This window comes from Onychostruthus taczanowskii, unplaced genomic scaffold (assembly GCF_017590055.1).
Source record: "Onychostruthus taczanowskii isolate IOZ18803 unplaced genomic scaffold, ASM1759005v1 scaffold414, whole genome shotgun sequence".
Lineage (NCBI taxonomy): Eukaryota > Metazoa > Chordata > Aves > Passeriformes > Passeridae > Onychostruthus > Onychostruthus taczanowskii.
In genome coordinates this window covers 10,184-21,950 of record NW_024501616.1, presented here as the reverse complement: position 1 = coordinate 21,950, position 11,767 = coordinate 10,184, and the positions used below count along the sequence as shown (strand labels likewise).

The window sequence follows — 11,767 nt, the reverse complement described above, 5'->3', positions numbered from 1 at the left end:
AACGGGAGAATAGCCTGGGATAATCTGGGATAACAGCCCAGGAAAAACTGGGATAACATGGGATAACAACCCAGGATAATTTGGGATAATAACCTGGGATAATCTGGGATAACAACCCAGGACAATTTGGGATAACAACCCGGGATAAAATGGGATAAGAATCCAGGATTATTTGGGATAACAGCCCAAGAAAATGTGGGATAACAACCCGGGATAACAGGATAATAGCCTGGGATAATCTTGGACAACAGGCCAGGAAAAGCTGGGATAACAACCCGGGATAACAGGATAATAGCCTGGGATAATCTTGGACAACAGGCCAGGAAAAGCTGGGATAACAACCCGGGATAACAGGATAATAGCCTGGGATAATCTTGGACAACAGGCCAGGAAAAGCTGGGATAACAACCCGGGATAATGTGGAGTGATGAGGATTAATGAGGGATAACAACCCAGGACAAGGGGGAGAATAGCCTGGGATAATCTGGGATAACAGCCCAGGAAAAACTGGGATAACAACCTGGAATAATGAGGGAACCCAGGGCTCCCACCCCCACAAAAACCTGGGACAAGCTGGGATTTGTGGCTACCAGGGAGAGCCGGGACACCGGGAATGCTCCCGGGACAACCCCAGCAGATCCCGGCGGATCCCGGCACGCCGCGGGAATGCCGGCACTCACCGCAGCAGCCGGTAGGGCCGCGTGGACAGGTCCAGGTCAAACCAGGCCACCTTGCTGTCGTAGCTCCCGCAGATCACGTTGTCCCCTAGGGAAAAACCCCGGAGTCAGCGGGATCCCCGGCGTTCCCCCCCGGCATTCCCGGCATTCCCGGGCAGATCCCGCACCTCCGGGGTGCACGGCCATGCTGGAGATCCACTGGCAGTTGCTCTGGAGTTTCTTGGTGAGCTCCTGGCGGAGCAGGTTGTAGACGCGCACGGATCGTTGGGAAGCCACCAGGAAGTAGGGCCGGAGCGGGTGGAACTGCACGCACTGGATCATTCCCGGGCTCTTCCGGAAGGGATCCTGGCTCCAGCGCCGGCTGCTCTGGTGGATCAGCACCTGCCGGCTGCCGGGGTTCCGCACCACCGAGGCCCAGTAATCGCCCTTGCCGTGCCACGTCACCTGCGTCACCAGCTGGGGATGGAATGGGATTGGGAATGGGATTGGGAATGGGATCTGGGAGAGATCCCAAAATTCCGATCCTCTGGATCATCCCAGAGCTGCTCAAGGTGGGAATGGGATTGGGATTTGGGTGAGATCCCAAAATCCCGACCCTCTGGATCACCACTGAGGGCCAGTAATAGCCCTGGCCGTGCCACGTCACCTGCGTCACCAGCTGGGGATGGAATGGGAATGGGATTGGGATTGGGAATGGAATCCGGGGGAGATCCCAAAATTCCGACCCTCTGGATCACCACTGGAGCACAGGAATCGTCCTGGCCGTGCCACGTCACCTGTGTCACCGCCTGGGGATGGAATGGGATTGGGATTGGGAATGGGATCTGGGAGAGATCCCAAAATTCCGATCCTCTGGATCACCACCGAGGCCCAGGAATCGCCCTGGCCGTGCCACGTCACCTGCGTCACCGGCTGGGGATGGGAATGGGATTGGGAATGGGATCTGGGAGAGATCCCAAAATTCCGATCCTCTGGATCACCACCGAGGCCCAGGAATCGCCCTGGCCGTGCCACGTCACCTGCGTCACCGGCTGGGGATGGGAATGGGATTGGGAATGGGATCTGGGAGAGATCCCAAAATTCCGATCCTCTGGATCACCACCGAGGCCCAGGAATCGCCCTGGCCGTGCCACGTCACCTGCGTCACCAGCTGGGGATTGGGAATGGGATTGGGATTGGGATTGGGAATGGGATCCACGTGAGATCCCAAAATCCCGACCCTCTGGATCACCACCAAGGCACAGGAATCGCCCTTGCCGTGCCACGTCACCTGCGTCACCGGCTGGGGATGGGAATGGGATTGGGAATGGGATTGGGAATGGGATCTGGGTGAGATCCCGAAATTCCGATCCTCTGGCTCATCCCAGAGAGCTGCTCGAGGTGGCGTGGGATTGGGATCCGGGTGAGATCCCAAAATCCCGACACACTGGATCACCACCGGGGCACAGGAATCGCCCTTGCCGTGCCACGTCACCTGCGTCACCGGCTGGGAAAGGAATGGGATTGGGAATGGGATTGGGAATGGGATCTGGGAGAGATCCCGAAATCCCAACCCACTGGATCACCACCGGGGCACAGGAATCGCCCTTGCCGTGCCACGTCACCTGCGTCACCGGCTGGGAAAGGAATGGGATTGGGATTGGGAATGGGAATGGGATGGGGATGAGAATAGTAAAGTGAGATCCCGGGTGAGATCCTGAGATCCCGATCTTCTGGATCATTCTGGAGGTCCTCAGTCTGGGAATGGGAACAGGAATGGGATCTGGGTGAGATCCTGATCTTCTGGATCATCCTGGAGCTCCTCAGTCTGGGAATGGGAACAGACTGGGAATGAGAACAGGAACAGGATCCAGGTGAGATACCGAGATCCTGAATTTCTGGATCGTCCTGGAGCTCCTCGGGATGAGAACGGGAATGGGATCTGAGTGAGATCCTGATCTTCTGGATCATCCCAGAGCTCCTTGGGGTGGGAATGGGAATGAGATTGGGAATGAGAACAGGAACGGGATCCGGGTGAGATCCCGAGATCCCGACTTTCTGGATCCTCCTGGAGCTCCTCGGGATGAGAATGGGAATGGGAATGGGATCCGAGTGAGATCCTGAATTTCTGGATCGTCCTGGAGCTCCTCGGGATGAGAACGGGAATGGGATCTGAGTGAGATCCTGATCTTCTGGATCATCCCAGAGCTCCTTGGGGTGGGAATGGGAATGGGAACAAACTGGAAATGAGAACAGGAACAGGATCCAGGTGAGATCCTGAGATCCCAAATTTCTGGATTGTCCTGGAGCTCCCACGGTGGGAACAGCAGGATCAGGGAAGGGGAGAGGGTGAGAGTTTGGTTGGTGGGTCCAGGGATGGGAATGGGAACGGGAATGGATTGGGATTGGGAATGGGGGAATTCCCAGGAATGGCTGAGGGAGCTGTTGGGGCTCATCCCAGAGAAAAGCGGGATTGAAGGGATCCAGGGGGATCCAGGGCGGGATCTGCTCCCAGGGAATGGGACAGGACCCTGGGAACAGCCTTGGGTTGGGATTTTTGGGAATATTCCACTGGAAAGGGCTGGAATTCCAGGATTTGAGGCCCTGGGAAGCAGGCCAGGGACTGAGGACGAGGATTCCCGGGAGAAGCTGGGAAAAGGGGCCGATCCCAGCTGGAATTCCTGTGGCTCCGGGAAACGTTCCCAGGGATCCCTGGAAAACGGGGCTGGGGAAAGGCTCCGGCACTTCCCGAGATTCCTGGGAATGGAAAGGGATCCCTTGGGATGTGGAGAGAGAGTCAGGATCCATTTGGGATCCGTCCCTCGGGATGTGGAGCAGGGAACAAGGATCCTCTTGGAATTGTGTCCCTCGGGATGCGGATGTGGGAATGAGCCCAAGATCCTGGGCAGGGATCGATCCACAAACCCCAGATCCCGGGAATGCTGAGCCCAGCCAGATCCTGGGAATATCGACCTCAGACGGATCCCGGGAATGCTGAGCCCAGCCAGATCCTGGGAATATCGACCTCAGATGGATCCTGGGAATGCTGAGCCCAGCCAGATCCTGGGAATATCCGATCCCACCCGGATCCCAGGAATGCCGACCCCACCCGGATCCCGGGAATGCCGATCCCACCTTGCCGTGCTGCACCAGCAGCCGGATCCCCTTCCCGCGCTCCTCGGGGCTGGCCGGGATCCACCGCACCGGCTGGACCCGCTCCTCCTCCGGAGCTTCCCAGGAATCCAGGAGCTGATCCGTGGCTGCCACCAGCAGCCAGTCCCCGAGGCCCGGATTCACCAGGAGCACCTGCTCATCCCTGGGGAACGGGAAACCCGGGATCAGGGGAAATCTGGGATCAGGGGATCCTCTGGGATCAGGGGATCCTCTGGGATCAGGGAATTTCCCCCAGGAGCAGCTGCTCATCCCTGGGGAACGGGAAACCCGGGATCAGGGGAATCTGGGATCAGGGGATCCTTTGGGATCAGGGAATTCCCCCCAGGAGCAGCTGCTCATCCCTGGGGAACGGGAAACCCGGGATCAGGGGAAATCTGGGATCAGGGGATCCTCTGGGATCAGGGGATCCTCCCCAGGAGCAGCTGCTCATCGGTGGGGAACAGGAAACCCGGGATCAGCGGGAATCCGGGATCAGGGAATTCCCCCCAGGAGCAGCTGCCCTTCCCTGGGGAACGGGAAATAAGGAATCAGGGGGAATCCGGGATCAGGGGATCCTCTGGGATCAGGGAACTCCCTGGGATCACAGGAAATGTGGGATCAGAGAAACCACCCCAGGAGCAGCTGCTCATCCCTGGGAAATGGGAAATCTGGGATCAGGGAATCCTATGGGATCAGGGGATCCTCCCCAGGAGCAGCTGCTCATCCCTGGGGAATGGGATACCCGGGATCAGGGGATCCTCTGGGATCAGGGAATTCCCCCCAGGAGCAGCTGCTCATTCCTAGGGAATGAGAAACCTGGGATCAGTGGGAATCCCGGATCAGGGGATCCTCTGGGATCAGGGAATTCCCCCCAGGAGCAGCTGCTCATCCCTAGGGAATGAGAAACCTGGGATCAGTGGGAATCCAGGATCAGGGGATCCTCTGGGATCAGGGAATTCCCCCCAGGAGCAGCTGCTCATCCCTGGGGAATGGGAAACCCGGGATCAGGGGATCCTCTGGGATCAGGGAATTCCCCGCAGGAGCAGCTGCTCATCCCTGGGGAACGGGAAACCCGGGATCAGGGGGAATCCGGGAACAGGGGATCCTCTGGGATCAGGGGATCCTCTGGGATCAGGGAATTCCCCCCAGGAGCAGCTGCTCATCCCTGGGGATTGGGATCAGAGGTAATCTGGGAACAAGGGAGCCCTTCCTGAGCCCCTCATCGGGTGGGATGGGATTGGGATCTGGAACTGGGGAGGGATTTGTGGGATCTGCCAGGTGCCAGGACATTCCACAGGGAGGGAATAACGAGGGATAAGGAGGGAACAGGGCAGGAATATCAGGAGGGAATAAGGAGGGAAAAGGAAGGGAATTAGGAAGGAAGAGGGATGGAACGAGGAGGAAAAACGCAGGGAATAAGGTGGGAATAAAGAGGGAAAGAGGAGGGAATAAGGTGGGAAAAAAGGAGGGAAGGAGGATGGGATAGAGATGGAAAAAACGGAATAATGGGAGGGAATAGGGAAGCAATTAGGGTTGGGAAAAGCAGGAAATTTGGGAGGGAATACAGAGGGAATGAGGAGGAAGAAGCAGGGAATAAGATGGGAATAATGAGGGAACAAGGAGGGAATAAGGGTGGGGAAAAGGAGGGAATTACAAGAGAATAAAGAGGGAATTGTGTGGGATGAAGGAGGGAGTGGAGAGGGAATAAAGAGGGAATAAGGGAAAAATAGGAAGGGAATGAGGAGGGATAAGGAGGGAATAGGGAAGGGATTAGGAAGGGAATAACAGTGGGGAAAAGGAAGGAGTTAGGATGGAATAAAGAGAGAATCAGGGTGGGAAAAAGGATGGAATGAGGAGGGAATAGAGAGGGGAAACATGGAATTTTGGGAGGGAATTAGGGCGGGAAGAAGGAGGGAATAAGAAGGTAATTGGGAGGGAACAAGGAGGAAAAATGCAGGGAATAATAAATAAAGAGGGAATGAGGAGGGCATAGGGTGGGAAAAAGCAGGGAATGAGGAGGGAATAGAGAGGGAATAAGAGAAAATGCAAAGGGAATGGGGAGGAAATGAGGGGGGAAAAGGCCAGGGATGGATTTGGCCATTCCAAGGTGGCCAGGATCAGAATTAGGATTGGGATTGGGATGCTCCAAACCCCAGGCGCAGAATGAACTCTGGCAGGGGATCTGGGATCTCCAGAGGAAAACCAGGAATCATCTCCGGGAATGATCCCAAGGAATGATCCCTGGGGAAGGATCCCTGGGAATGATCCCTGGGGAATGATCCCTGGGAAGGATCCTTGGGGAATGATCCCAGGGGACTCACGGCCACCAGGCAGATGGTGGGGCTGGGATTCCAGGGAAATCTGGGAATGATCCCAGGGAAATCTGGGAATGATCCCAGGGAATGATCCCAGGGAGATCTGGGAATGATCCCAGGGAATGATCCCAGGGAAATCTGGGAATGATCCCGGGGACTCACACGACCACGGCCACCAGGGAGACGGAGGGGTTGGGGTTCCAGGGAAATCTGGGAATGATCCCTGGGAATGATCCCAGGGAAATCTGGGAATGATCCCAGGGAGATCTGGGAATGATCCCAGGGAATGATCCTAGGGAAATCTGGGAATGATCCCAGGGAGATCTGGGAATGATCCCAGGGAAATATGGGAATGATCCGGGGACTCACACGGCCACGGCCACCAGGCAGATGGAGGGATTGGGGTTCCAGGGAAATCTGGGAATGATCCCAGGGAGATGTGGGAATGATCCCAGGGAGATCTGGGAATGATCCCAGGTAATGATCCCAGGGAATGATCCCGGGGAAATCTGGGAATGATCTGGGAACTCACACGGCCACGGCCACCAGGCAGATGGAGGGGTTGGGGTTCCAGGCCACGCTCTTGACCACGGATCCGACGGGAAGCGTGCGCAGGCAGCGCGCCGTGCTCACCTCCCAGAAACGCACCGTGCCGTCGTCGGAGCCTGCGGGATAATGGGATAACAGTGGGATGATGGGGATGGGATGGGATAATGGGAATGGGGTAATGGAATGGGATAATGGGAATGGGATAATGGGATAAAGGGGATGGGGTAATGGGGATGGGTTAATGGGAATGGGGATGGGGAAAGGGATAGGAAAATGGAAATGGGAATGGGGTAATGGAATGGGATAATGGGATAATGGGAATGGGGATGGGATAACGGGGATGGGATAAAGGGGATGGGATAGTGGGAATGGGATAAAGGGAATGGGATAATGGGGATGGGATAAAGTGGGGAGGGATGGGGAAAGGGGTAGGAAAATGGAAATGGGAATGGGGTAATGGAATGGGATAATGGGATAATGGGAATGGGGATGGGATAACGGGGATGGGATAAAGGGGATGGGATAGTGGGAATGGGATAAAGGGAATGGGATAATGGGGATGGGATAAAGGGAATGGGGATGGGGAAAGGGGTAGGAAAATGGAAATGGGAATGGGGTGATGGAATGTGATAATGGAAATGGGATAATGGGAATGGGGATGGGATAATGGGGATGGGATAAAGGGGGGCTGGGGTTCCAGGGAAATCTGGGAATGATCCCAGGGAGATGTGGGAATGATCCCAGGGAGATCTGGGAATGATCCCAGGTAATGATCCCAGGGAATGATCCCGGGGAAATCTGGGAATGATCTGGGAACTCACACGGCCACGGCCACCAGGCAGATGGAGGGGTTGGGGTTCCAGGCCACGCTCTTGACCACGGATCCGACGGGAAGCGTGCGCAGGCAGCGCGCCGTGCTCACCTCCCAGAAACGCACCGTGCCGTCGTCGGAGCCTGCGGGATAATGGGATAACAGTGGGATGATGGGGATGGGATAATGGGGATGGGATAATGGGAATGAGATAAAGGGGATGGGGATGGGATAATAGGGATGGGGAACGGGATAGGAAAATGGAAATGGGAATGGGGTAATGAAAAGGGATAATGGGAATAGGGATGGGATAATGGGGAAGGGATAATGGGAATAGGGATGGGATAAACAGGATGGGATAATGGGGAAGGGATAATGGGAATAGGGATGGGATAAACAGGATGGGATAATGGGGAAGGGATAATGGGAATAGGGATGGGATAAACAGGATGGGATAATGGGGAAGGGATAATGGGAATAGGGATGGGATAAACAGGATGGGATAATGGGGATGGGATAATGGGGATGGGGTGAATGGGAATGGGGTAATGAAATGGGATAATGGGAATGGGATAATGGGAATGGGATAATGGGAATGGGGATGGCATAATGGGGATGGGATAAACAGGATGGGATAATGGGGATGGGGATGGGATAATGGGGATGGGATAAAGGGAATGGGGATGGGATAATGGGAATGGGGATGGGATACCGGGGATGGGATAATGGGGATGGGATAAAGGGAATGGGGATGGGATAATGGGAATGGGGATGGGATACCGGGGATGGGATAATGGGGATGGGATAAAGGGAATGGGGATGGGATAATGGGAATGGGGATGGGATAATGGGGATGTGATAAAGGGGATGGGATAAAGGGGATGGGATAATGGGAATGGGATAAAGGGAATGCAGATGGGATAATGGGAATGGGATAATGGGGACGGGAATGGGATGATGGGAATGGGATAAAGGGAATCGGATAGGATAATGGGGAAGGGATAATGGGAATGGGATCAGGATGGGATAATGGGGATGGGATAATGGGAATGGAAATGGTAAAGGGGATGGGAAAGGGATAATGGGATGGAAATGGGAATGGGGATGGGATTGGGAATAGGAATGGGATAATGGGATAATGGGATAATGGGATAATGGGATAATGGGAATGGGATTAAGATTGAGATTAGGAATGGGGTATTGGGAGCATGGGATATTGGGAGAATGGGAATGGGATTTGGATAATGAGAATGGGATAACTGGAATGGGATCAGGATTGAGATTAGGAATGGGATATTGGGATAATGGGATTGGGATAATGGGATTGAGAATGGGATAAGAGAATGGGATTGGGCCCCCAGAGCAGCTGGAAAAGCTCCAGAATTTTCCAGAGGCGCCGCAGGATGGGGCCAATCCCAGGATCCTCCCCCGGAGCCGAGGCTGGGATTTTCCAGGGGGAAAATCCCCGATCCCAAAGCTGGCCCCGGAGCAGCTCCGGGTGGAGCTGGGCTGTGGATCCACGGGATTTATCCCGGGAATTCCCAATCCAGGGGTGGATCCGTACCTGACACCAACCACTGCCCGCTGGGGGAGACGCTCAGGGTCCGCACCAGGTTGGAATGGCCACGGTAAATCTGGGAAAAAAACGGGAATGAGGGAGAATCCCAAACCCCAGGAGCTCCCTGGGAACCTCCGGGAGCTGCTCCGGAATCCTCGGGAAGGGAGGAGGAATTTGGGATTTTGGGAAGGGAGGAGGAATTTGGGATCTGGAGGGAGCACATCCCACATCCACAGGGATGACAAATCCTGGGAATGGGGATTCCAGCCCAGAATTCCAGGGGAATATTCCGAAAAATCCCAACCCGAGGCTGTTCCCAGGGTCCTGTCCCATTCCCTGGGAGAAGATCCCACCCTGGATCCCTTCAATCCCGCTTTTCTCCGGGATTAACCTCCCCAGCTCCCTCAGCTGCTCCCAGGAAGTTTTCCGGAGCCATTCCCAAAAATCCCAGGAAAGGGGGATCTTCCCCAGCCCCATTTTCCAGGGATCCTGGGAACATTTCCCAGAGCCACAAGAATTCCAGCTGGGATCGGCCTCTTTTCCCAGCTTCTCCCAGGAATCCTCAACCTCGGTCCCTTCCCCGCTTCCCAGGGCCTCAAATCCCAGAAATTCCACCAAATTCCAGGGGAAACATTCCCAAAAATCCCAACCCGAGGCCGTTCCCAGGGTCCTGTCCCATTCCCTGGGAGCAGATCCCGTCCTGGATCCCTTCAATCCCGCTTTTCTCCGGGATTTACCTCCCCAGCTCCCTCAGCTGCTCCCAGGAAGTTCTCTGGAGCCATTCCCAAAAATCCCAGGAAAGGGGGATTCTCCCCAGCCCCATTTTCCATGGATCCTGGGAACATTTCCCAGAGCCACAGGAATTCCAGCTGGGATCGGCCTCTTTTCCCAGCTTCTCCCAGGAATCCTCAACCTCGGTCCCTTCCCCGCTTCCCAGGGCCCCAAATCCCAGGATTCCACCAAATTCCAGGGGGAACATTCCCAACAAACCCCTCACCAGTGCCTGTGTGGTCGGGAAGGGCTGCAGATCCCTCGGCCTGGGAAGTTTGGGAATGAGATCCTCGGGATCCACGTTGACCTGCGGGACGGACACCACAGCAATCCCAGCCGCCCCCGACCCTCCGGAGCTTCCCGGGAACCGCCAGGCCGGCATTCCCGGTTTTTTTTTTGGGGGGGGGGTTTGGGATGCCCACCCTCATCTTGCGCTGTCGGGGGCAGAGGTAGAGGTCGAGGCAGCGCTCGAAGCGCTCGTGGATGAAGCGGGAGTAGGCGGGAACGGCGCGCAGGCTCGGGAATCGCCGCGGGAGGAAGCTCAGGCGCCGCTCCGACGGATCCTGCTGCTCCCAGGCCAGCCTCTGCGGGAATGCCGGGAGAGGGATCCCGGGGATTGGGGGGGGGTGGGATAATGGGGAGATGGGGATGGGGGAATGGGGGAATGGGAACGGGGAATGGGAGAAATGGGAAATGGGGGAATGGGGATAGTGGGGGATTGGTATTTGATGGTGGTTTAGTGTTTTGTTGGTTGGTTGTTGTTTGCTAGCAGCTGTGCTGCAGGTTTGTGCAGGCTCTCAAACTCATTCCAGCTTTCTTCTCAGAAATATAAACAGCTTTTATAGTGTCAGCTTTTTATAAAGAAAAGTTATTTTCCTTCGTGCACCTGGCTTCTTCAGTCTGTCACTACCAAAACTTTGTGAGCGGGGAGGAGGTTATGTCCACACTTACCATTGATGCCTTTTACCTTTTAATTCGTAGGATTATTGTTTTCCAAGAGCAGGATTTTATTCGTTTTAAGAATAAGATATTTATACTCTGTTATCCATATATTGTACACTAATAAATTTGGAAGAGGAAAAATGTCACAGTAAAGCATATTTAATAAGGGACATTTCATGGAATATGGAAAATATCATAAGTCAAAGTAACTGGTCTTGAAAAACTGGCAACTGCTATTGCTATAAATACAGCTGTACCAAAGAGGTGGAAAAAGATGTCTCCATGGAGGTATTTAAAGGTATTTTAGTACTTCTGTCACTACAGTAACTATATACCATCCACAGGTGCAACTGTGAAATGTTCATGTGTGATAAAATAGCTAAATAATAAATACCAAATAATAGTACACAAAAAAGTATTCATTTTTCTTTTGCAATGTATTTATTATATAAAACATGCTTTAAAATAGTCTATGGGAATGGGGAATGGGAGAAATGGGAATGGGAGAAATGGGAATGGGGAATGGGAATGGGGAAATGGGGATGGGAGAAATGGGAATGGGAATGGGGCAGTGGGAATGGGGAAATGGGAATGGGGAATGGGAATGGGGAAATGGGAATGGGGAATGGGAGAAATGGGAATGGGAAATGGGGATGGGGCAGTGGGAATGGGAGAAATGGGGATGGGAATGAGCAGTGGGAATGGGGTAATGGGGATAGTGGGGGAATGGGAATGGGAGAAATGGGATAATGGGGATGGGGGAATGGGAGAAATGGGAATGCGGCAATGGGAATGGGATAATGGGAATGGGGAATGGGAGAAATGGGAATGGGAGAAATGGGGATAGTGGGGGAATGGGATAGTGGGGGAATGGGGAAATGGGAATGGGGATGGGGCAGTGGGAATGAGAATGGGAATGGGGAAATGGGGATGGGGAAATGGGGAATGGGAAATGGGAGAAATGGGATAATGGGGGTGGGGGAATGGGATAAATGGGAATGGGGAATGGGAA

The 11,767-nt window shown here is 54.4% G+C and overlaps 1 protein-coding gene across 1 annotated transcript in view; it reads right to left on the bottom strand.

The window, feature by feature from the left end:
- Positions 1-676: 676 nt before the first annotated feature.
- The window catches only part of BOP1 (BOP1 ribosomal biogenesis factor), a gene marked incomplete at its 5' end in the record, with an annotated part of 18,929 nt that continues 7,838 nt past the window's right edge, over positions 677-11,767 (bottom strand). The window contains 7 exons of the mRNA XM_041413484.1: positions 677-765; positions 845-1,133; positions 3,792-3,972; positions 7,495-7,627; positions 9,049-9,118; positions 10,040-10,120; positions 10,236-10,483. Coding sequence (XP_041269418.1) covers positions 677-765; positions 845-1,133; positions 3,792-3,972; positions 7,495-7,627; positions 9,049-9,118; positions 10,040-10,120; positions 10,236-10,483 — 1,091 coding nt within the window. The remainder of the gene's footprint in view (positions 766-844; positions 1,134-3,791; positions 3,973-7,494; positions 7,628-9,048; positions 9,119-10,039; positions 10,121-10,235; positions 10,484-11,767) is intronic.